This window comes from Cupressus sempervirens, chromosome 5 (genome assembly GCF_028749045.1).
Source record: "Cupressus sempervirens isolate cs-2001-9-10 chromosome 5, ASM2874904v1, whole genome shotgun sequence".
Classification (NCBI taxonomy): domain Eukaryota; kingdom Viridiplantae; phylum Streptophyta; class Pinopsida; order Cupressales; family Cupressaceae; genus Cupressus; species Cupressus sempervirens.
Window position 1 is genome coordinate 793,863,186 of NC_143122.1, and position 27,572 is coordinate 793,890,757.

Sequence of the window (27,572 nt, forward strand, 5' to 3'; positions counted from 1 at the left end):
GGGTACTGCACATAGAGCGAGGTAAGGGAGAAAAGGGGGGTGGGTGGTTGGTGGCCCCCGCCCACCCCATTTATATATATATATATATATTTATAATTTTATAATTAAATGAAATTCGATATATATATATATATATATATATATATATATATATATATATAATTTTTTTTATTAAAAAAAAACCCCCCTCCAATATTTTTTTTGAAAAAGAGGGGTAAAAACTTTATTGAACTTTAGAACAAAGCAGTACAAAATAGCAAAGGGCCAAAGCCCCAGAAGACACAAAAAACCAAATCATCTCTCCCTGATTTCACTTACTTCCTCTGTCAAAATCCTCTCCAAGTCCTGACATAATTCACCTGGCATTTGCTCCCACTCATCAATCCTCCAACCATCTATATTTTCGGATGCCCATTTTGCCAAGCAATCTGCCACCCTATTCCACTCCCTTGGAATATGGGCATACAACACTGAATCCATCACAGAGCTAATATGTAAGATCTGTTGCACTATCAAAGACAACTCCCAACTAACATTTGAATTCTTCCTCTCAAGGAGAAGATTCACCATAACCTGAGAATCAGATTTGCAAATCACCTTACGCTATCCAAGAGCATACGCCTACTTCAAAGCATAAAGAATAGCCAGACCTTCCATTCTATTAACAGTCTACATCCCTTCATTGAATGAAAAAATAAAGGCCACTGATCTAGAAGAATCCCTACCAATCCCACCTATTCTAGCTAGCCCTATATTTCCCTTGGACGAACTGTCTATATTAATTTTTAGAATGCCAGCAGGAGGGACCATCCATTTCCCCATCCTTTGAACTTTTTGCTTTGTGTTTTTGCCTCTCCTGACATAGGGTAATGCCGAAGATATTCCTTGTATCCCAAGCCTATCAACCATCGTAGCATCATCTCTCTCAAGTGGAAGCACTATCTCACTCTTTGCCAAGATAGTATCCTAAATCATTCCCAAAATTTTATTCCAAACTTGATGAATCCCCAATGCTTTCCCCCAGAAGATTCTTCGATTTCATTCTAGCCAGACTTGCCAAAGCAGAAAGATAGGTCCAACATACCAAACATCTTGTAGGAAGGGGGCCAAGGATGGGGGCCTCCCCAAGATCATCTAGAAATCAGCCATGGAGGAGGCATGAATGCACGGGTGTTTCCAAACACCCCACCAAAAATTCCATAACTATAGGGTGAAGGAGCAATGGAAGAACAAATGCGAAGAGTCTTCCTCTCCACTACTACAAAGGATGCATCTTGAAGGGCCAGAGAAACCCCTTTTGCGAATATTGTCCCAAGTCAGGCATCTATTTCGAACTAAATCCCAAATGAAGCAATTACATTTTGGCCAAGAAAACCTATTCCAGACTTTCTTCCAACATTGAACCTCCTCCCCCACTAGCTGTTGGGAGAGCAACTCCTGATATCCAGAGGAAACAGTATAAGCACCCTTGGGATTAGGGGACCAGGCCAACACATCATCTCCCATAAGGGAACTACAACTTCACCTAGAAAGAATGTATTGGAGCTCTGTACGCTCCGCTTCCACACCAAAAATAGGCCATTCCTCTGGGTTCTTCCACCTTGCCTCCACCATCTGACCCTGAAGGGAAAATGACTTAAAGTTGCGCACCCTTGACCAACCAGCATCACAGAACCCCTGGGCTAATATGTGCAAATGAGGGTATTGAGAAACCATGGGAGGATAGCCATCCCAAGCATCATACCAGAATTGGGCCTCTGAACCACCCTTGCAGATAAAAAATAAACCACCCTTAATAAGCGCAACCCCTTTCTTAAGAGTATTCCAAATCATCGAGCCTTTCCCATACAAGCTATATTGAGAAATATCTTTCTGAGGGATCCCAGGAAGATACTTTTGAGTCAAAATTCTAGCCCATACCTAGTCCTATTCCACACACCATCGCCAATACAATTTGGTAGCCAAAGCAATACCAGTTATCAAGGATTGCTGTAATCCAAGACCACCTAACTGTTTTGGGCTACAAACAACCTCCCATCTGACAAGACTCCACTTAGTTGAAGATAGATTACCAGCCCATAAAAATTGTCTTGCTAGGGAATCCAATTCCCTAACAAAGCTAATTGGTGCCACTTGAACCTTACTCCTATAGAGAGGAAGAGCTTGAATCACAGATTGAAGCAACTGGACCCAACCAACAAATGAAAGCCAGCGATGGGTCCAGTGAGTAACTTTGACTTTGAACTTATCCAAAATATCCTACCAAGATTACTTAGACTACCTACCACCTAAAATAGGAATGTCAAGGTAGAGCAAAGGAAGACTACCAATCTAGAATCTAAGAATATGAGCAATTTTTCTTTGAATAAAGAGCGGAGTGTTGAAGAAAAAAATGGATGATTTTCCCTCATTAATCAACTATCCTGAAGCAACAAGATAAACATCTAACACCTTATGAATATTAGAAGCCTCACGAATGGTAGCCATGCCCATCAAAGCCGTATCATCCATAAATTGTAGGTGAGATTGTACAGGAAGGCTTCCTCCCCATTGCCAACCCTGAATGTAGCCCCTTTCAACATTCTTTTTTATCAAGTGCCCCAAACCTTCCGCTAAAAGAAGAAATAAATAAGGAGAAAGGGGGTTACCTTTCCGTAATCCCTAAGAAGCTCCAAAAAGATCAGAGTGTTCTCCATTAATCAAGACTGAAAAAGAAGTTGAATCCACACAACTCATAACCCACCTAATCCATTCTTCCTCAAAACCAAAGGCTCTCAAGACCTTTTGGAGAAATGACCAACGGACTCTATCATATGCCTTAGCCATATCCAACTTAATGAACATAGCCTTATCCTTAGAATTGACCATAGAATGAATAGTCTTATTAGCCATGACCACCCCATCCAATATCTGGCTGCCTGCCACAAATCCACTATGTTCCTCAAAAATTAGTACTGGAAGCCACTTTTTTAACTTGTCAGCTATCAGCTTAGATATAATTTTATAAATAACATTGCAAAGAGAGATAGGGCAGAATTGATTTAACTGGTCAACCCCTTCCCCTTTGGGGATGAGAGCAAGGAAGGTAGAATTCAGGGCCGAAAGCATTTGCTTGTTCCTCTAGGATTCTTGAACAACTGCCAATAAGTCTAACTTGATAATATCCCAAAATTCCTGGAAGAATTCAATCGGAAAGCCATTTGGACCTGGGGCTTTTCCTTTCTTCATCTAGAAAATGGTCCTCTCTAACTCCTCCAAAGATATGGCACTCATAAGCTACTCTTTCATTTCCAAAGAGACTAAAGAAGGAATACAAGAAAGGACCTGAGCCTCTTCAACCAAGTCCCCCTGCGATTCCTCCCTAAATAAAGACGAAAAATACTGCACAACTTCACTAAAGATGTCCTGAGAAGAAGAGAGAACCTCCCCCCTATTAATCACGAAAGTAGAAATGAAATTACCATGTCGTCTGGCCTTCACTGAGTTGAAGAAGAAAGTAGTATTCTTATCACCTTCTTGAAGCCAGTCAATCCGAGCTTTTTGTTTCCAATAGATTTCCTCTCTCAGCTCCCATTCCTCCAAGGTTTTTAGAGCCCTAGCTTCCTCCTGTAGCAAATACTCTGTCACCCCATCTTCCCTAATCAACCTAGTAATATCATGCAACTCAGCTTGGGCCACATATTTTTCCTGGAAAATATTTCCAAAGCTATACCTGTTCCATCATTTAAGCTGGTACTTAACATATTGAAGAAGTTTAGCAAAAATATACATTGCTGTACCAAAGGCAGGTCTACCATCCCTCCACCACTTAGCCACATAGCCATATAGGTCTGGGTCCCTCAACCACATTAGCTAGAATTTAAAAGGTGACCTTTGAGGCAGCTGATTTGAGGAGATTGCTAACTTTATGGGCCAGTGATCTGAACCTCTCCAATCTAATATCTCAGATCTGGATGACCACAATCCACCCACCCAAAAATAGGAAACCATGAACCAGTCTAATCATTCAGCGATGTAATTATCTCATGTCCTTCTGTTATTCCAAGTGAATTGGCCATTACTAGGCTTGATATCCACAAGATTGAGAGCCAAAATGTTATCCTGGAGAAGCATAGAGGAGGGCTCAAGTCTTGCAATACCCCCCCATTTTTCAGAGAGATCTAGAATAGCATTAAAGTCACCAGCAATAATCCATGGCAGATAAGGAAAAAGACCATGAACAAAATGAATATTATTCCATGTAAGAATCTTATCCTGGAACTCAACAGGAGCATAAACATTGGAAAAAAGAACCGACTCACCCAACTCAAGGCATAGAGAGACCAAGGATAAGGAGGACCTAAATGAAATCCACCACAGAGGCTGAATCTTTCGTGGATTCCAGAAGCATGCCACACCCCCGAAAGAACCCTGAGCTCCAATATACTGACATTGACCATTCCTCCACAATTTAGGTGCTATACCCATCATACTCTCAATAGAAACCTTGGTCTCATGAAGAAAAAGAACATAAGGGGAATGATTTCGAACCAAATCTCGAACAACTTGTTGTCTAGGGCCGCTGTTCAAGCCCCTTGCATTCCATGAAATAATGATCATTTTGGGGGGACTGGAAAATGGGAATCCAAGGTCTTAACAGATCTTAACTCCACCAAATTCTCTCCAATCATCTTAATCTTCTCTATGTCCTTCTTGTGCCCACTTTTGCCACTTTTCTCTAAAACCCCCTTCTTGCCATCCTTCTGAAGAATACCCAAGTGAGGAGAAGACTTGCAATGCTTTTCCATTTCCGAAACAACATTTCGTACTGGAAGGGCAACACACACTTCTCCCTGACCCAAAATAGCATTTGAATCCATAATCATCTAAGCTCCTGGCTGCCCCTTAGTGACCATAGGCATGGAAGGTTCCACTTGTGGAACAGGAAGAGGAATGGAAGATACAATCTCCAAGTCGGACTCCGCATCAATATGATCCATACTGATAAAACTTGGATTGACTTCGTGCTGTCCCAATTCATCCAGAACCTCAAATCTATTAAAAGTATCCTCCTCTTGTCTCTCCAATAGAGTCCTCTTTTGTCCTCTATTACTGTTCCGAGCCTTAACCTGAACAAAACCCTCAGCATCCTTACCCTCACCAGAGATCAGCTTCTTCCCTTTATCAGCACTTGGAATGTTAGGAGAAGGAGGTGGAGGTTGTTGTTCCACTACCTTGGCCTTCAGACACCTACGCAGTAGGTGGCCATACTCATGACACAAACGGCACTAGAAAGGAAGGGTCTCATAATCCAATTGCTACATCCAAGAATGAGTACCTGCATGCATTTCTACCACATCTAGTAGTGGTCTACTCAAATCAAGTTCCACACAAATTCGAGCAAAGGTCATCACCTTCTTACCAAGGGTTTGAGTTGAAGGCCCCACTAGTTTCCCTAACATCGAGGCAAGCATATGAAGAACATCCTCTCGGTAGCACTCTATTGGAAATCTGGGTAGCTGAACCCACACTAGAACCCGATTGGGAAGCTCCTCAGAAGGATTAAATCCTGCATGCCATGGTTTAACAAATAGCCCAACCTGGTTATAAAAATATAGCCCGCCTTCAAAGACCCTGTTTCGATCAGCCATGCAGGTGAATGTGACCATGAAAAAGTTATTTGCAAGTAATGTGATCTCCATTTCGCCCTCTGGTTCCTAGACTCTCCTAGCCCAATTTTCTAGAAATTGAAGGGATACTCTTAAACCCAAAAATTTGCAATACAACGAGTGCCTTGAAAAATAATCAACGTCCTCAGCAATCATTTCATAAGGGATTATCAATTTAGGTCTTTCTTTGCATCGTTCAAGACACCTGTTTATCTTCATGATCTAAGATCCACCAGACGGGTTAGAATCTGTAGCTCCTGAGCTTTGAGAAAAAAAGGGCATTATCAAATACCCTCGTCCCTTGTTTTGGCAGATGCATGTCCTTCGCATCATGTAAAACTATGTCAGGTGAAGCCATAGAAGGCTCACACCGAGACATATCTTGCACAGCCCTGTGGTGATCACCGCAGGGGATCACTGCCCAGGCTCCACCCGATTCAGCACCCCACAGCCTGCAGGAATGCAGCTACCAAGGCTCAGCCTACAAGAAACCCTCACTTTGCACCCAATACCTTCCTCCACGCACTCAATACACACCCTCCTGTAGTTGCATGCACGACAGACCCAAGAAAGAGGTAGGGCACGACTGCCCTAGCACGACAATAGCGTATAGACTGTAGGGCCCATTTGCCATTGCACCAAAAGCCATGACTGTTAGTGAACATGGAACACATATAATTAACCACCTGTGGGCAGGGGAGTGTGTCGCATCACCCAAAAATCTCCCCCTTGACGCGCATACTAGTGCTTACGCAGGTCGAGAAGGCACTGGGGAGATTTGAACCCATGACCAGGCCAAAACTAGGCTCTGATACCAATTGTTGGGCCCATTTTCCATTACACAAAAAGCCATGACTGTTAGTGAACATGGAACACCACATAATTAACCACCTGTGGGCAAGGGAGCGCATCGCATCACCCAACACAGACGCTGCACGCAGACTCCATCGCAGTCATTCCATCCGTTGATCACCCAACCCCCTTCAATATTATTAAGTTTTAATAATATATATTTATTATATTATATATATATATATATTTATTTTTAACAATAAATTTTTAAAAAATATATTTTACAAATATAGTCTGATAGAAGAATTACTATCAACCATACGAATTTTTCAATCTAGAATATCCAATTTCAATTTCAAATCTTTCCTAAATCATATGATAAAAAGGTTTGTTAACATTCGAAATTCAAAATTAAATTTTCTTTTAAATCTCAACCCTCCCTATTTTAAAACTAATTTCTTTCAATCTTATTATACAGATGAGATAAATATTATAAATTTAGAACAAGACAACAATAGTTTCATGCAACGAAATTCAGAGAATCGATTTCAACAATCACAAAGAAGAAAAAATTATCTAAATAACATAATTTTCATTGGGTGCATAAAATTCAAGAACCTACCTAGTTCTGATGCTAAGATCGCAACCACCCAACAGATTTGTGAGAGAATTCACTCCTTTCCAAGATCTTCTCTCTAAAATTTTCCCAAAATTTCCCTTCCAGAATTCGCTCTCCAAATTCACATCCAAATTCCTCTCCCTAAAAAATGAACCCTCTAATTGTGATAAAGAGTTCTCTCCTTAAATCGAGGCACTAACTGTGCGTTCACTCGGGAGAACTCCGTGCTCACCAAACTTGAACTCCAAATTTACTTTCCTTAATATTTCTTTATCTTGCATTAATCTTTTTCATGCATGTTTATGAATTATTAAATAAATTTATTCAATTTTCACTTGACTTTGCTTTCAATTAATTTATTAACTTTTAAACTCATGCACACATTATGCAATTAAAATATCTTTTTAAATTCACTTGTTTTATCTTTTAAATTCATTTCTTATATTTTAGTCCCATGCACGTGTCATGCAAACTTAAAACTTTTAATTAATATATTTTCACTTTTTAATTTATTTTCAAAACTTAATTGGTAAAATATTTACTAACTTAAATAATAATAATATTTAGTATTTATTTAAAAATGAACTCTAAATATATTATTATTAAAATTAAATAAATATTATCACATTCCAAATTTATCCTATAACTTTTATCTTCAAATTTAATTCTCTTATTTAATTAATGTCTCAATTAATTAAATATTAAAATATCATAATAATTTCCCATTAAATTAAATCATTAATTTAATCTTTTAATTAGACTTAATTAACAGAAAAATTCACCAAGGACTCATAAAACAACATACGAAAACCCATCATAGAAAAAACCCATCATAGAAAAACACATACAAAATCAAACTAAAGGGTTATAATCATGAATTAACATCATCTGACACATTCAGAGGGTACTTGACTCAGATACTTGTCCTAATTATTAATTAGGACAAATGGCTTAAAGTTTTAGGATTTGGACTTAAGAATTTATCTCCCCTCTCTTACCATTGAGATAATAAGATAGGGTACGCTCATCTTGGAAATTTAGGAAAGTCAATATCTAGTACCTGCAACCTACATAAAATCCACACATGTACAAACATAATATTCTAAGCTAAACAAGTAATGGCATGAAGTGGTGCATCATGTAGATCTTGACTAGCAGGTGACTATGACTCCCTTCCTTAACCACATTAGAAATGTCATACATAAAGAAAACAAACATGCACACCATACACATGCAGTATGGGGTAAGTATCCATAAGAAAACACATTGGATAAATAAACCATCTAACTAATCATCATCAATAACTAAAAGCATTGTAATAATCATCATGCATACATGAAATATAGAGTACCAAGTAATCTCATCATATAATAAACTGAATGTAAAAACAATATCTGATAATTTGAAAGTAATGCTACTAAACATCAACTATAAACTGGCCTAAAAGAGTTTGGCATTGATAACAGAAATGCAAGCTAGGGATAGACACTACAGTGGAGCATTTGTACCTACACTAGTATTGAAATAGTTTCCTTTCTTCATTGGCAAGATGAATTTATTCTACTCTTCTTACTTGGACCAAGCCTCCCTATTTCATGTAGTTATAAAAGGATTTCAAATCCATCTGTACAAATCATAGAACTAGAGGGTGATTTTTTTCCAAGATCTACCTTTTTTTTGGATTATCATTGATCCCCTCCATGTTTGGGGGTTCCTATCTTATCTTTCTATATTAGGGGATGTAGCTTGTTTTTGGGATACATATCTTTGATTCAGAGATATTATGTTACGATTTGACAAATTTTGATTCAAATACTTCAGATTTCATTTGGCCATTTTTTGATAATTAGTGACTTAAATACCTTCTTATTATTACATTGTATAAATTATTTTATAACTATCACTTGCACTTTTGAGGCGTGCAAGGGTTAATCTGATAGTCTTGCATACTTTTGATGATGTTCTTGAATAGTTATCTACTTCCCTATCTAATCTTTATATCCCTCTTGTTCACAAACATAGACACTCCTTTCTTCATCTTTATCTGTATTCTTACCCCTTCTTATGGTTCATTTCAATATATTTATATCATATTTCCTCTATTTCTCTTTAATTTATTCTATGCATGTGCTCTATCTATCTATTTATCCACTATCTATCTATCATTATCGTGCTCTCTTTTTTGTCTCCCTCCTCCACTATTCCTATTTATATTCTTACGATCCATTATTGTTTCCTATCTATATTTATTACTATCAATGTTTCTAACTATCTATCCCCTTTTTAATATATTATTCATCTTACTCACTCTCATTATCTCTCATTGCAATTACTTGTCCCTCTAACTCTCATCAAACTCTTCCTCTCTATCTTAATCTATATTTGTAAATGTCTTTATTTTAATCTCTCTCTCTCTCTCTCTCTCTCTCTCTCTCTCTCTCTCTCTCTCTCTCTCTCTCTCTCTCTCTCTCTCTCTCTCTCTCTCTCTATTTTTCACATTCTCCCTATCTACCTCCCTATCCTTTCCTTTATACCTTTCCTATACATGCATACACTCATTTCTTTTCCTATCTCTATCTTATCTTACCCCTCTCTTTACCATTCGCCTCTCAGTATCTCTATTATATTTTTTCTATTTATCTTGATCTTCTCTATGTATATATGTTATACTATCTATCACCTCAAATATCTTTATTCTATCTCTTCATCTCTCCAATCTCCTCTTCCTATTCTTCTTTCTCCCGCTTCCTTCTTCTTTGTCTTTCCCTTCATATTTATCTCCCCAATACACACATGTTCTCTCACTATATTTCTTTCCATGTGTTTTATCAATTCCAAACTTTTCACCTATCTATCTCTCTTCTCTCTTCATTTTATTCTCTGATCAAATTAAGGGTTGGATTTTTTGAATTTAAAAGACCTCTACCCAGCTTTAACTATTACTAAAACTACAAACATCCTAATTTTAATTAAGCATTACTCATAAATCTTATTTGTTAATATTTTTAGAATCTATTATTTTTTATAATATTTTCTTTTAATAAATTTTAATATGAAGAAAAATAAATTGTTATTTCAATGTCTAAATACAACTTTTATTTATTTTATAATTTGAATCAACTATATTTAAAATTATATAATTTTTACAACTCATAATCTTAATGCACTTCACATACAATTTAATCTAGATGTTTATGATATAAAATCATTTGTCAACACAAATCATAGTTCCTCATACTCTTCATTGGTAGTTTGCTAAACTAAAATCCTTAGGAAAGAGAGAAAGACACGAAATAAGTCACTCCATCCATATGCATAGACCTCGGCTACTTTCCTTGACCCCTATTTAAATGTTAATTTCTCACTTTAACACTTTGTTCAAATGTCCTTTTCCCTCTAGATGCCATAATGTCATGAAATTTAGTTTCTTTCCCATTAAACAAGTCTAGATTCCTTCTATCTTTCTCTACTCTCTTTCTATTTTTTGCAAATGGGGTAAGTGATTTCCTCTCACCATTTGTAGCTTTCTCCAATCTCATATCACAATCATTTGACAAATATTTGTGGTCACAAAATGTGGAATTACAGATGACATTTGAAGGGAAAATAATAGAAGTGGAAATGGGAAAAAAAATTATTTTACCATTTTATTGTTTACTAGCATCAATTTATTTTTTAGGCATATGTCGGATTGTCACAACAATCTGGGCAAGCTTTAGTAATAAGAAATAAGCCTATCGGTTCAATTATATTATATTACTATTTATTAATCTTCTCTATATTAATAATAGATATAATATATATTTTTTTAATCTTTTTTTTTTTTGATACGTAATTGGCCGAAGCCTAGATTATTTATTATTCATATTCATATTATTGTTATATTAATTATTATTATGTGTTAATATCAGGTAGATTCAAACCCAAGACCTCCTTGATGAGAGGCTCACAATTTACCGATGTGTTGTAGGCTCTTGCCTATATTTTTTTAAAATCTTTATTTAATTAATAAATTTATCTTATTTAATTAATATTACTTTTTTTAATGGGGACATGATAGTATGTCCTTCCCAATTTGCTTGTCCTCAAGAAAATTGAATGTCCTCTACAACCCAATCCTCCTTATAAGGGCATCATATAAATTTTGATCTTGCATCAAATTTTCTTAAAAATTCACATGTTTGACATCATGGATCACACCAAAAATATAAATTAATATACAAATCATAAATGAAATATACATGTAAATACGTGAAGATACAAAGTAAAAACATTAAAAATATGAAGCATACACATTGATGGAGAAAGACATGAAGCTTACATGTTGAATACATGAAACATATACAATAAAGACACAAAACCTACATTTTGTACACTTCTTATAGAGATTATTACTATTTTTTACCCAAATATCTTGAAAACATATTGTTATAATTTATTCTTTTGAATAGTTAGTTTGATCAACTTGTCTTTACCCTATATGATAGCAAGATCAAAGTTGTGATACCACTATAATATCCCTATTTAGGGTTAGTGAGGATTGATACATATTTAATTAATCATAGTTTTTATAGAAATCATTTTAGTTTTTAAATTATATTACTATTTGGATTTATGACAAAAGGATATAGATGTTATCCAAGTTGCCTAAACACCATCTATGGACTTCCTCAATGTCTACATGTCCAAGCCTATTCCACAAAGATTTATAGAATGTTGCCCCCTATCTTCTATTGGGGGAAGATCCAATAGATTTGATCTATACAAGCTCCTTCTTGGTAACACTGAACTCATTTTCTATAAGTCAAAAAATGATAGTGTTGAAGACTACTTTAGGTTTTAAGGAGACTTTAGGTGTAATCAAGTTTCTTAGACACCAATTCTGTATATGTGTTCTCTCAAAGTTTACAGGTCCAAGTCTATTTCATGAAGATTTACAAAATGTTGACCCTCACCCTCTATTGGGATACATCCATTGGATGCAATTTACTTGAGCCTCTCCTTGATTGCATCGTAGACTCCTCTTTGTAAATACCTAATAATAATGACATTGAGAGTAATTTTTATAATAATGAGAATTATCTCTATTCTCAAAATAACATAATTATTTTGTTATATGAAAATATATAAATATGTATATTATATATAATAATATACCTTAGAATCATATAATAATTTTTTGTCTCCTCTTTTTGAAAAAATCTCATTGTATTTATATTGTCCTTATAATCAAAGTCTATTTGAAATGTCACACCCCTTCATAATTATAATCCATGTGAAAAGTCAGAACCCTTCATACATACAATTCTTTTGAAGAGCCACAACCCTTCATCATCACAATCCTTTCAAAAAATCATAATACTTTATAATTAAAACATTTTTGAAAAGTTATAACCATTTATATTTATGACTCTTTCAAAGATTCACATCCTTTCAATATTATTGATTGTAATGCCCACCTGTAGTTTTCTTTTCTGTTCTAATTGCCAAACCATTTTAGGCCGACTTGATGCATTGGTTAGTTTTTAGAGATATTTGATTTAGAATTATATGATATCATTTCATGACTTGGATTAGAGATAAATCAGTGATGATTACTTAGTCGACTATATTTTATGTGTTGTTTAATGATTATGGTTACTAGTGCATTAATGATGCTTTAATGATTCTTAGTTAATAAATGAGATTTCTTTCATAGTGATGTCAGATGATGTTTTTAATGATGACTATTTCATATTTGTAATGATGCATTGTTATATCTAAGCATTCAATGTTTGACTTGTAGTTATTATGATACTTACCCCATACTTACATGTGTATGGTGTGTGCCTGTTTAATCTTTTGTCTTATGTGTTTGATGTGGTTAAGGGAGGGAGTCGTAGTCACGTGCTAGTTGGAATCTACATGATGTACCACCTCCTACCATTGTATGTTTATTTTATATATATTTATATACATGTACATGCTTGTCTTTTATCTAGGATACAGGTATTGGGCATCGACTTTTCTGAATTGCTAGGATGAGTGTGCCCTATTACAAATGCTCAAATGGTGAGAATGGGAAGATAGTGATATGGTCCAGTCCCAACCATAGCCTAAAATAATTGTCCTACAAGGAGGACTCTTAATTAACTATCAACCCTTTTTTTAACCCATGAGTCTTTTGTGTGTATGTGGTTTGATTCTTGCCTTGGGTGATTTCTTTATGCATTTCTTGAGGTTTGACTTGGTGATTTGCCTAATAATTTAGTTATTTATGATTTTTGGATCAATCATTGATATTGATTTATTAGATGTTATTTAATTTAAAAGTTAAAAAATGTTGAAATAGGATGATCTTGCATTTTTGGAATTATTGGGATTAAATGGAGTTTTAGTTAAGTTAAAAGATTTAATTCAAAAGTCTTAATTTAAGAAAACTAAATTAAAATGATTTTAAAATGAAATATTAAATATTAAATTTTAATTATGGTGTTGCACTATTATTTAATTAATAAAGATTTAAAATTAGTGGCATTTAAACAATGCACTTAAGTTATCTTTATTAATTAAATAATAGATAAATGTCTTTTATGAAATTTCTTTTAAAAGAAAAGTGAAAAAATAATTAAAATAATAATAAAATAATATTTTTATTAAAAAGTGGATTAATTATGCATGAAAGGAATAATAAAATAAAATAATTGCAATTTAGGACTAGTGGAGATAGATACCTTAAAAAGGTAATTAGAGTTCTATATTAGAGGGTTTTCAAATCATTATCGCATACACAAGTTTTGGAGAGCAACTTTGGGGTTCAGAAAATAAATGAATTTTCATGGCTTGAAAGATTTTTCTTGCATTAGGAATTTCATTCGACTGTCGGATTTTAGTATCAATGTGAGGGTCAACTAGTATATTTTATAGTTAGATCAGAGATTAGTAAATACTTGATATTTTTTTTGTATGGTTGATTTTACAATTACCGTGATGGTTTTTTTTGTTTTGGTTTGTTTAGTTGCCCAACAAGGATGTACACTAGAGGCTTTTTTTGTGATTTCTATTATAATGTGGTACTATTTGGATGACATGATGAGCTCGTATTTTAATTTGAAAGTTTCATTTATGTGGTGCATTTATGTTTACTTGGATTGGGAGAACCAACTTGTTTTTGGCTTGCCTATTAAGGAACTGGGTTTGATCATTATGGGTGTTGTGGTATGGGACACAACTTTGTTTTATGTTCTTAGGAGAGGTTTTCTAGGTACATGTCTTTAAGAGTGGCTTGAAATAGGGGTCTAAGACTTGAAGTGGTTAGTGCTAGTGTAACCTATTGTAAGTTATGCAATAAGTGATAATCTAGTAATTAATATTTTAGAAAACACACTAAAAAGATAAGTTAGAGATATTGCCCCACCCATGCCTTGAGTTCTTGTATAAACTAAGGATGGGAATGGGATGACAATATGAATGGTTTGCCTCATCTTCTTGAGAGGGTTTTCTAGTTTCACATGTGTCACATTCAGGGTCTAGGGTTTAGAGTAACCAATCCAAGTTAACTCAAAGCTTAAGGATCCATAGTCTATTGAGAGATCAGTCCACGGTAACTCAAGTAGTTTAACCATGTGATGACACTCCCTAGAATGTAACTTGAGTCTCTTCTGTAGACTTTTTTTGTACCTCTAGTGGTGTACTTATTATTGGTGTAGATATTGTTGGATGTGTTGGATATAATTGATTAATTGTGTGTTGTCTTTGATGTTACACCAATGTCATATCAGTTGGAAGACAGTGCTTACCAAGCTCACTTGGTCAGTGAAGATAGTTTTCCTTTTCTACCAAGCATTCATAGGTTTACTCTAAATAGATGATAGTGTCTATCGAGCTCACTAGGGCATCAAAGGAATTGAGGTAGAAAAGAGTGTTAACCAAGCTCACTCAATTAACAAACGAAAAGATGGACAAAGTTAGTATTCATTGAGTTCACTCGGCTACCAAAGGATTTCTACAAGTTTGTAGTGTTAACCAAGCTTCTATTGGTTAACATAAGAAATCATTCTAAAGTTAGTTTCTACCAAGTAGGATCTACTTACGAAGGATTTTTCTTGTTTTGGCATATGAAGCTTAATTACTTTATATATTGATTCTAGTCAACTATGGTGATGAATATTGATTATTTTAATTTGAATTTTGGCCAACTTGACAATTTGGAAGGTATAAATAAAAGGTCAAGTTGAGATTTCTAGTGTGTGCAAGTGTGTTGATTGAATTGAGAAGTAAAGAGAGGGAGAAAAATTGAAGGATAAGCATGTATCCTTGTGGAGCAAAAAGGTAATATTCAATTAGAAAGGATCAAGTTTAAGTAGAAAAGAGATCTAGATTCAACAATTTAGTTGCATCACGATCAGGTCATTTCATCATTACTCTCTAACCATTGCAGCAGTGATCTAAAATCTCTTAACAAAGTTGGTTTAATAACTAGTTGTAAATCCTCTAGCAAGGTGACAATTCCATTGAATTTTTTTAAGACTTCTTGCAAGGCCACTTCTATTAGGGTGATTAAATCCCCTAATAGGGTCACACCTATCAGTGTGTTTTGTAACCTTTAATAGGGTTGGCTCCTAATAGCGCTCACTTCAGAAGAGTGAAAAACAATAACTAGTTACATTGGTGGTTTATTCCAAATTGGATTTTCACATTAAATCTTAGTGTCTCATGTGTTCATGTTATTTCTCTTATGCTTACAAGATTAATCACTACTAATGTTTTAAGATTTTCTAAAAGTAGTTCACACTTTGCATTTACTGAGTTACACCATTTTCTGTGTGTTTACCAAGTAACAACAGTTATCAGTTTTCTTAGTCTAAATTTTATTATTGACATCTAAGGGATCTAGGATTTATTTTAGTGGTAACTGATTCAACCCCCCTCTCAGTTACTCCTTCTATATTTTCAAAAATTGGTATTAGACCCTTTGCTGCTTGTAGGAAAATTTTCAAGGACTTAAGCTAAAGATCAAGATGTCTTACAAGAGAGAGATTCCAAAGCTAAACAAAAACAACTTTTCATTATGGTAGGGACTCATGAGACTTCATCTAACATCCATTAGTGATTCAAGCTAATAATACCTTGATAGAGAATACAAAATTCCTACCGGTACATTATCTGTTGGAGATCTTGTTGAGAAAAAGAACCATAACATCATGATGATTGATATTCCATTTTCTCTCAGCTATGATGAATTTGATGAGATCAACGACTATAAAATTACTTTTGATATGTGGAACAAGCTAAAGGACATCTATGGTGGTGATGAAAATGTAAGGAGAGCCAAAGAAGAAAGCCTTAGGGGATAGTTTGATCATATGAGAATGAGAGAAGATGAAAATGTTGCCAAATATGTGGAAAAAATTAAAGCTAGTGTCATTGCAATCAAAGCTCCTGGAGGAGAAATCAAGGAAGAAACTATTGTAAGTAAAGTTCTCAAAACTTTGCTTCCTATCTATGCAATTAGAGTATCTGCTATTCAAGAAAAGAGATGTAACCCAAATCATAAGTTAAGTTTGGATGCATTGGTAGGAAGATTGATAGCTTTTGAGCTAGACAACTTTGACAATTATGTTCCAACTTCCAAAAAGGTTGAGTCTGCATTTGAAGCAAAAATTTCACTCAAAGTGAAAGGCAATAAAATGAAGGACATTACATTAGAAAGTGAAGAGGAAACAAAAGAAAGTTCTAACAGTGATCTTGAAGTTGTTGAAGCTTTACCTACTAAAAAATATTCTAGAGGTAGAGGAAAGTACAAAGGTAAAGTTCCTTTAATCTACTTTTCATGTGAAAAAATTGGTCATATTGCTACCAGGTGCCCAAACAAAGAAAAAAAGGATGAAAAGAAGAGCCACAAGTACAAAGGCAAGAAGGAATCCAAATGTCACAAATCTTTCAAAGACAAAGGTAAGAAGACCTATTTTATGGCTAAAGATTCTGCTAGTAGTGATGATGAAATAATGTATGCAACACCTTGCCAAGGGATCCAAAAGAATTAACCTAAAGTTTTACTAAATTTTCCAAACATTTTTTTTGAACAAGAAAGATAAAACATACACATCAAACACATAGTAGCATAAGAAACAACATACAATCAACTAAAAACATACATAATAGGTTACATTCCTTAAAGATCCCATGATGTTGAATTACATTTAAATTTAATTAAAACTAAGTCTAAAAATTACCACATCCACATGAAAAAATAATTAGAAAGTCCAATGTCTATTTAAATAATATACATTTATTCCAAATGCCACTTGGCAATAAAATTCAGAATGCTCAATCATCCACTATACATGTCACAGGGTATGAAAGGCTAAAATAATATACATATGTAGAAATAGAAAATACATCCTCCTCCTCGGATCCACGATACAAGTACAATAAAATAATGAAACCATCCACCATACATGATATATCCATCTTGTTAGTATGTGGTGACTGATCAGGAAAGTACTGTACATACTTCATAAATTCTTTGGGGCTTGGGGCATCACCTCAAAAAAAAAATTTAGTACTATTCATAGATTCACCATTCGTAGATTCACCACTAAAGTAATGGCCAATTTATGACTGACATGTAGTAACACTAAAGCGGTTTAATACTTGTATAAAAGGGCTTAGGGTTAGGGTTGTTTTATAGTGGTGATGTGAAATAGGTTCTTGTGGTGGTATTGAGTTGTAAGGGATTATGGATTGTAATCAGGTTATAATCACTGGATTATAATAATATCAAACTTGTTGTTTGGTGGACGTAGCCCAAAGATTGGGTGAACCATGTTAAATCTTGGTACCTTGTGTTTTTTTCTGTGTGATCTATTATTTTCTATTATTGGTTATATTTGCATGTAATTTGTTTTTTTCTGTGGTTTAATCCTAACAAGTGGTATCAGAGTGAGGTTGTTTTCAATTATCCTTTGCAAGAAAGTCTCACGGTTGAGTGGGAGTCTCATGGTCAAGTGGGAGCAATGGTAGATGAGGGTAAGTTGAGGGTTGACAGGTTTAATAGATAGAACTTCCAGTTATGGAAGATGCAAATGGAATACTATCTTTATCAAAAGGATTTATGGAATCCATTAGAAGGAAAAGCCAAGAATCAGGTATCTATGTCAAATGATGAATGGGATCTTTTAGACATAAAGGCACTCGAAAGCATTCGGTTATGCCTAGCACCATTAGTGGCATTTAATATTACAAAAGTAAAGATAACAAAAGAATTGATGCAAACTCTAGTGAAACTATATGAAAAACCCTCCACTTCAAACAAGGTATTTCTCATGAAGAATTTATTTAATATGAAATGGCAGAAGGTGAATCTATTGCAAATTATTTAAATGAATTTAATACTATTACTAGTCAGCTATATTTTGTGGGTATCAATTTTGATGAAGAAATTAGGGCTCTCTTGATTTTGTGTTCTTTGCTTGAAAGCTAGAATGGCTTGGTAATGGTTGTGAGTAATTTTGTTCCTAGATCTAGTACCCTAAAATGTGAAGATGTGATTGGTGTTGTTTTCAGTGAGGAAACTCATAGGAAAACTTTAGGTGGATCTACAATAGGAAATGATTTGAATGCAGAAAGCAAGGGAAAAATGACTAAGAGAGGAAGTAATTAGGGAAATCATGGGAAATCAAGAGAAAAGTTGAAAGGGAGGAGGTCTCAATCGAGAGGATCAAATGACTACTAGTACTATGGGAAACCAAGGCACAAAAAGAAAGATTGTTGGAATCGAAAAAAAATAAAGAAGATAAATCAGATGGAGACAAGGAAGCAAATGTGGTAAGTGACAAATCCAAAGAGGATGCTTTGCTTCTATCTTTAGAAAGTGTTGATGATTCATGGGTTTTAGATTCTAGTGCTTCTTTTCATGCTACACCTCATAGAGGTTATTTCATTGATTATGTCCAAGGGGATTTTGGACTTGTTTATTTGGGAGATAATGAACCTTGTCAGATTTTTGGAAAGGGAAAAATTAAGATTAAGTTGTGGAATGGGAATCATTGGCTACTACATGAGGTAAGACATGTTCCAAGGCCGAGTAAGAATTTAATCTTGGCAGAGAAACTTAGTAATGAGGGTTATGTAGTTACTTTTAATGACAAAAATTGGAAGGTTTCAAAAGGTTCCCTTGTAGTAGCAAAAGTGTGAAAATAGGTACCTTATATCTTTGTACAAGTCATAGTGTTCCTTCTACTTTAATTGTTTTAGAGAAAAATTAATGTTCATGAACAATTGATGTAGTTGAGTGGGGAGAACAAATAGTTGCTGTAGATTCTGATACAACGTTGTGGCACAACAGACTTGTGTACATGAGTAAGAAAGGTATGAAAGTACTTCATTCAAAAAAAGTTTTACTAGGTCTACAATGTGTTAATATGGATTTCTGTGAAAGTTGTGTGTATGGAAAACAAAAGAGAGTGAGTTTTGTGAAGACTAGAAAGGAAAACAAAAAGGAGAAATTAGAGCTTGTGCATACTGATGTATGGGGACCGACTTAGGTATCTTCCCTTGGTGGCTCTCATTATTATGTTACATTTATTGATGACACAACTAGAAAAGTATGGATTTATTTTCTTAGATAGAAATTTGATATATTTCAAACTTTTAAGAAATGAAAATGCTTGGTTGAAAATGAGATTGGTAAGAAATTAAAATATCTCAGATCTGATAATGGTGGTGAGTAATGCAGTCATGAATTTGAAGATTATTGCTCCACTAATGGCATTTGTAGAAAGAAAACTATTCCAAGGACTCCACAGGAAAATGGAGTGGTTGAACATATGAACAAGACTATAATGGAACGTGCAAGGAGCATGAGGTTGCATGCTGGGTTGCCCTTACACATGTGGGTGGAGGCTATCAATAATACTATGTATTTGATTAATAGAGGTCCCTCTACTCCTTTGGACTATGGTATTCTAGAGAAAGCATGGATTGGTAAGAAGGTGAGTTATTATTTTCTCAAAACCTTCGGTTGTGAAGCATTTGCTCACATAGATTTTGAAAATAGAACCAAGCTAGAAGCTAAGTCAAAGAAATGTGTATTTGTTGGATATGACATTAATGAATTTGGTTGTAGGCTTTGGGATTTTAAAAATCAAAAAATTGTAAGAAGCAAGGATGTCATATTCAATAAGAAAGTGTTTTACAAAGATCTATTGCAGCAACATGAGAAAAAAGAAGATGATTATGTAGTGCTGGATGATACTCCAAAAGGTAATGTTCCAACCATTCTTCATGATGTGCAAAAATTGCAACAAAAAATACCACACACACTGGTGAATGTTAGACAGTTTACAAGGAAAATTAGACCTCCACAAAGATTTTCTCCCTCTTTGTATTCTATTTTACTTACTGATGTTGGTAAACCTGAAAGTTATGATGAAGCTATGTAGGTGGATACTAAGATTTAGTTGGAGTCTACAATGAAAGATGAAATGGAATCTTTGCTGAAAAATAAAACTTGAGATTTATGCAAGTTGCTTGCAAGTAAAAAGACTTTACAGAATAAGTGGGTTTATAGGTTGAAAGAAGAGGAAGCAGGTAAGAAAAAATTTAAATCCAGGTTAGTTGTGAAAGGATTTGCACATAAAAAGGGCATTGATTTTGATGAGATATTTTCTCCTGTTGTTAAGATGAATTCTATCTATACTATTTTAAGTCTTGTGGCTATTAAAGATTTGCATTTAGAGTAGCTTGATGTTAAAACAACCTTCCTTCATGGTGATTTGGGTGAAGAGATATATATGGCTCAGCCACACAGATTTGAGGTCAAAGGTAAGGAGAACTTAGTGTGCAAATTGAAAAAAAGTTTATATGGCTTGAAGCAAGCACCTCAGCAATGGTATGTAAAATTTGACAATTTTATGCATGAGCATGGTTACGGTAGGTGTTATTCAAATCATTATGTTTATTTTAAGAAGTTGGATGATGATGGCTACATTATTTTATGTTTATATGTTGATGATATGCTTGTAGCTGAGTCTAACATAGATCACATTAAGGGGCTGAAAGGCTAATTAGCACATGCATTTGCTATGAAGGATTTGGGCTTAGCAAAATAAATCCTTGGTATGAAGATTTGCAGAGATAGGAAGAATAGAACATTGATGCTATCTTAGGCTGATTATGTTGAGAAGGTGTTGCAACATTTCTCTATGAAGAATGCTAAAGCTATTAGCACACGTTTACCTAGTCATTTGAAGTTGACTAAGGAGATGTGTCCTAAGACACAAGACAAGGAGGATAAGATGTTCCAAGTACCCTATTCTTCAGCTATAGGAAGCTTGATGTATGCGATGGTATGTACAAGGCCAGATATTGCACATGCAGTGGGAGTTGTTAGTAGGTATATGAGTCATCCAAGAATTAAATAGTGGAATGCCGTCAAATGGATTCTCAGATATTTGAGAGGAACGTCCAATAAATGTTTAAATTTTGGGAGTTCTACTACTAATTTACAGGGCTATGTTGACTCAGATTTGGCAAGGGATATTGATACCAAGTAGAGTACTACAAGTTATGTCTTTACTATTGGTAGGGCATCCGTGAGCTGGGTTTCTAGGTTACAAAAGTAATGCTTTATCCACTACAAAGGCAGAGTATGTAGCTACTACAAAGGCAACCAAGGAGATGATATGGCTTTAATTCTTCTTGAAAGAATTGGGACATCCTCATAAGGATAATTATTTTATCATAGATGGTTAGAATGCCTTTCATCTTGCAAAGAATTCAGCTCTACATTCAAAGACCAAACACATACAATTGTGGTACCATTTCATTCAGTCAATTTTAGAGGATGGACAATTAAAGCTAGAGAAGATACATACAAATGACACTCCAACAGATATGTTGATAAAGGTAGTAACAAGGGAGAAGCTGAACTCCTCTTCAGCTTTGGTTGGTCTTCTAGACTGAACATGAATATAAGAACAGTAGAGTCCAAGGTGGTTTGATCTAGTGGAAGTAGTGAAATCACTATAGGATCAGTCTCCAAGTGGAAGATTGTTGTTTAGTGTGGAGCCTGAGTAGTCCCCAAGTGGGAGATTGTTAGTATGTGGTGATTGATCAAGAAAGTACTGTACATATTTCATAAATTCTTTGGGGCTCTCAAATTTTTTTTTGGGTACTATTTGTAGATTTTCCACTAAAGTAATGGCTAATTTATGGCTAACATGTAGTAACCCTAAAGCGGTTTAATACTTGTATAAAAGGGCTTAGGGTTAGGGTTGTTTTATAGTGGTGATGTGAAATAGGTTCTTGCAGCGGTATTAAGCTGTAAGGGATTACAGATTGTAATCACTGGATTGTAATAACATCAGACTTATTTTTTGGTGGATGTAGCACGGGGATTGGGTGAACCACATTAAATCTTGGTGTCTTGTGTTCTTTTTTGTGTGATCTATTATTTTCTGTTATTGGTTATATTTGAATGTAATTGTTTTTTTTTTGTTTGTGGTTTAATCCTAACACATCCATCATAAAAGATATAAACATCCATCATAAAATATAACCATCGATCATAATGATACATAGATGGGAGTAGAGAGAATACTTGGTTGTGAGCTTGCATTCTGTAATATGCCTTGTCAGTATGAGAGGATACTAGTGGCTGCATAGGGATCACTAGGGGGTCGGGGTTCTGAGACCACCAGGGTAACTCTAACACGATTTGTGCGATGAAACTTTCCCACTTAAATAGTAGGTTTCTATGTGTCTTTGTGTGCCTCTAAAAATTAGGTGTCATCCATTCAGATCCATTGAGATCCATTCATAGTCATTATGGTTGGAGGTTCTTCATCTGCATTTCCTTTCATTCTATCTATGTATCATTATGATGGATGGTTATATTTTATGGAGGATGTTTATATATTTTATGGTGGATGGATATATCATGTATGGTAGATGGTTTCATTACTTTATTGTACTTGTATCATGGATCTAAGGAGGATGATGTATTTTCTATTTCTACATATGTATATTATTTTAGCCTTTCATACCCTGTGACATGTACAGTGGATGATTGAGCATTCCAAATTTTATTGCCAAGTGGCATTTGGAATATATGTATATTATTTAAATTGACATTGGACTTTCTAATTATTCTTTCATGTGGATGTGGTAATTGTTAGACTTAGTTTTAAGTAAATTTAAATGTAATTCAATATCATGGGATCTTTAAGGAATGTAACTTGTTATGTATGCTTTTATTTGATTGTATGTTGTTGCCCGCTATTATGTATTTGATGTGTATGTTCTATCTTTCTTGTTCAATTTTTTTTTTTGACAAACTTAGTAAAACTTTAGGATAATTCTTTTGGATCCCTTGGTGGGGTGTTACAGTGTACATTGCTGTAAAAGATGAATCTAATGAAGAAGAAGATAAGATGGCACTTATCTCTCATGTTAGTAAAAATGACACATGGATCATAGATAATGGATGTTCACATCATATGACTGGAGACAAAAAAAAATTTGAACACTTTGAACACTATGATGGAGGTTGTGTAAGGTTTGGAAAAAGTGAACCTTGTTGCATAAAAAGGAAAGGCTGAATCTCATTAACCAATGAACTTGTATGTGACAATGCCTATTGGGTTGAAGGACTGAAACATAACCTACTAAGTGTAGCATATCTAATCAACATTGGATTCAAGGTAGAATCCATGCATGGCAAGGCAAGACTGTTGGATGACAAAGAGAATCTAATTGGATCAGGCAAACAAACAAGAGGTAATCTATTTTATTTTAATCTTGGTGATTGCTCATGTTTTATTGCTCAAATGGAAGAAAGTTGGTTATGGTACAGAAGACTATGTCATGTAGACTTTGATAATATGGTTAGGATAAGAAAATTTAGAAAAGTAAGAGGCATACCTAGTTTGAAGAAACCAAATGTTGGATTATACAAAAATTGTTAGATTGGCAAAATGGAAAGACTAGTTTTAAGAGCATAAACTATCAATCTGAAGATGTCTTGTAAATTGTGCCTACTGATTTGTGTGGACCCATTGGAATAGAAAGTTATAGTGGAGAAAAATTCTTCATTCTTTTTGATGATGACTACTCTAGAATGATGACTATTATGTATCTTAGAGAAAAATCAAAAGCATTTGAGATATTCAAATGGTATCTAGCAAGAGTAGAAAAAGAAACTAGAAAAAGATTGAAACGCTTAAGATCAGACAAAGGTGGTGAATTCATCTCCAAAGAATTCAATAATTTCTGCATTGAAAGAGGAATCAAAAGGCAAGTATCAACCCTTGGCACTCCTGAGCAGAATGAAATAGCTGAAAGAAGAAATAGATCCATCATGGATTGTGCAAGGACTCTAATGATTGAAAAGAATGTTGCTATCAAATACTGGAAGGAAGCCATTAGCATTGCAATTCATACTTTGAACTAAGTACAGTTGAAGAAGGACTCACATAAAACTCCTTATGAATTATGGTATGGCTACAAACTCAATGTAAGTTACCTGAAAGTGTTTGGCAGTAAATGTTATATCTTGAAAAAGTCTAGAAAAGGAAAGTTTGATGTGAAAGGTGATGAAGGTATATTCTTAGGATATTCTTGCAAAAGTAAGGCATATAAATATTTAAATTTGACTACTCATAAAATCATAGAAAGTGCACATGTGAGAATTGATGAGTTTGCAGAAAAGATTGAAGAAGAAAGAAAAAGGGAACCAAAAGATTACAAAAGATTTGTTTACTTTGAATCTGATACATTACTCAAAATATCTAACAATAAGGAGACTTCACCTCTCAATTCTTCCTTAGCTATCGAGTTGCAAGAAATACAAACTAAGTCACAAGGACCCAAGTCACATTCTAAAGCTATTGAGCCAATGTGTATTGTGTCTGAATGACCCAAGCCTAAAGATGAAATTCAAAATTAAGAAAGTACAATTCATTCAAAAGGAAAATAACCTATATTGGCCAAATATGTCAGAAGGCATCATGCACTAGATTAGATTATTGGGGATAAATCATAAGGTACTATGACAAGAAGCAAATTGAAAGGTACATGTTTACTTGCTTATTTTGAACCTAGAAGTGTTAAGGATGCTATAGAAAATGAAAGTTAGATTTGAGACAATGAATGAATAAATAGAATAGATAAAAAAGAACAAAACTTGGACTCTTGTTCCTAAGCATAAAGATAAAAATGTGATTGGAACAAAATGGGCATTCAGAAATAAGCGGAATGAAGATGGACAAGTATCAAGAAATAAAGCTAAATTGGTGTGTAAAAGGTATTCTCAAGAAGAAGGAATTGATTATGGTGAGACTTTTTATCCTGTTCCAAGATTAGAAGATATTAAACCCTACTTGCATATGCTACTCATAGAGGATTCAAAATATATCAAATGGATGTTAAATCTGTATTCCAAAATGAAATTCTTGATGAAGAAGTCTACATTGAACAACTAGAAGGTTTTTTTGATCTTGAGAAAAGGGACATGGTCTATAAATTACACAAAGCACTATATGGTCTCAAACAAGCTCCTAGAGCCTGGTATGAAAGGCTACATAACTACTTGATACATATTAGTTTTCAAAGAATCTTGAGATATCTAAAAGGTACTGAAGACTATGAATTATGGAATAAACTTGGAGGAAGGTATTCATTGATGTTGATTGGGCAGGAAATCTTGATGATAGAAAAAGCACAAGTGATGGAGCTTTCTTTCTTGGTAAAAGGTTGGTATCTTGGACAAGCAAGAAGCAAAACTACACATCCCAATCTACATCAAAACTAGAGTATGTAACAATAGTAGTGAATTGTTCTAACATTGTTTGGTTTAAACAAATGCTAGAAGGAATGAAGGTTGAAATAAAAGAGCCAGTAGTCATGTATTGTGATAACACCAGCACAATTAACATATCAAAGAATCCAGTGATGCATTCCAAAACAAAGCACATTGCTATAAAATATCATTTTTTTAGATAATTGGTGTAGGACAAAGAAATTAGATTGGAATATGCCCATACAAAAGAATAAATTGTAGACATATTCACCAAGTCATTACCTAAGGATGCATTCTTGTATCTAAGAGGTAAGCTAGGGGTCATTTCCCTATCTGAAGCTCACTAAATAAAGTTTAGTAATGCATCAACCAAAACCTAGCTAAAGATCAATCAATTGATGCAGCATAATCAAGAGAATATTGCATATGAATTAGTACTCAAGGTACATTGATACAAATTTGTTAGGTGTTGTCTTTGGCATGTGTTTTCAAAAAGGGAGAAGTTTACTATCATATCTTTATTGTTCTAAAATTTTGTAGAGGGAGAAGTTTAAAAAGAAAGTATGCAAAGGGAGAATACAACATAAAGAAGAAGTTCTTGTGTAAAATCAAAGAGGGAGAAACTTTCTATCAAAAGGAATCTTGTTCTCAAATTTTCATTATACTATGACATGTTGTGTTGCCATCAATGTCCAAGGGGGATTTTGTTGGATACAATTGATTAATTGTGTGTTGTTTTTTATATTACACAAATGTCATATCAGTTGGTAGACAATGCTTACTAATCTCACTTGGTCAATGAAGATAGTTTTTCTTGTCTACCGAGCATTCACAGGTTTACTCTGAATAGATGACAGTGTCTACTAAGCTCACTTGGGCATCAAAGGAATTGAGGTAGAAAAGAGTGTTAACCAAGCTCACTCGGTTAACAAAGGGAAAGATGGATAGAGTTAGTATTCATCAAGTTCACTTGGTTGCCAAAAGATTTTTACAAGTCTGTAGTGTTAACTGAGCTTTTGTTGGTTAACATAGGAAATCATTATAAAGTTAGTTTCTACCAAGTAGGGTCAGCTTATGAAGGATTTTTTTTGTTTTGGCATATGAAGCTTAATTACTTTATTTATTGATTCTAGTTGACTATGGTGATGAATATTGGTTATTGTAATTTGAATGTGGGCCAATTTGACAATCTGGAAGGTATAAATAAAAGGTCAAGTTGAGATTTCTAGTGTGTGCAAGTGTGTTGATTGAATTGAGAAGAAAAGAGAGGGAGCAAACTTGAAGGATAAGCAGGTATCCTTGTGGAGCAGGAAAGTAATATTTAATCAGGAAAGATCAAGTTTAAGCAGAAAAGAGATCTGGATTCAACAATTCAGTTGCATCAGGATCAAGTCATTCCATTGTTAATCTCTAACCATTGTAGTAGTGATCTAAAATCTCTTAACAGAGTTGGTTTAAAAACCAATTGTAAATCCTCTAATAAGGTGGCAATTCCATTGAATTATTTTAAGACCTCTTGCAAGGCCACTCCTAGTAGGGTGATTAAATCCCTTAATAGGGTCACACCTAACAATGTATTTTTATAACCTTTAACAGGGTTGGCTCCTAATAGGGCTCACTTTAGAAGAGTAAAAAATAGTAACTAGTTACATTGGTAGTTTTTTTCAAATTGGATTTCCACATTAAATCCTGGTGTCTCCTGTGTTCATGTTATTTCTCTTATGATTGCAAG

General features: G+C 34.4%; 1 protein-coding gene across 1 annotated transcript; it reads right to left on the reverse strand.

Annotated features, from left to right (window-relative positions):
- Positions 1-4,023: 4,023 nt before the first annotated feature.
- Positions 4,024-4,599, reverse strand: LOC149558322 (uncharacterized). Its single transcript, XM_089830754.1, has one exon. The coding sequence runs from the start codon at positions 4,597-4,599 to the stop codon at positions 4,024-4,026; it is 576 nt and encodes a 191-aa protein (XP_089686880.1).
- Positions 4,600-27,572: the final 22,973 nt, after the last annotated feature.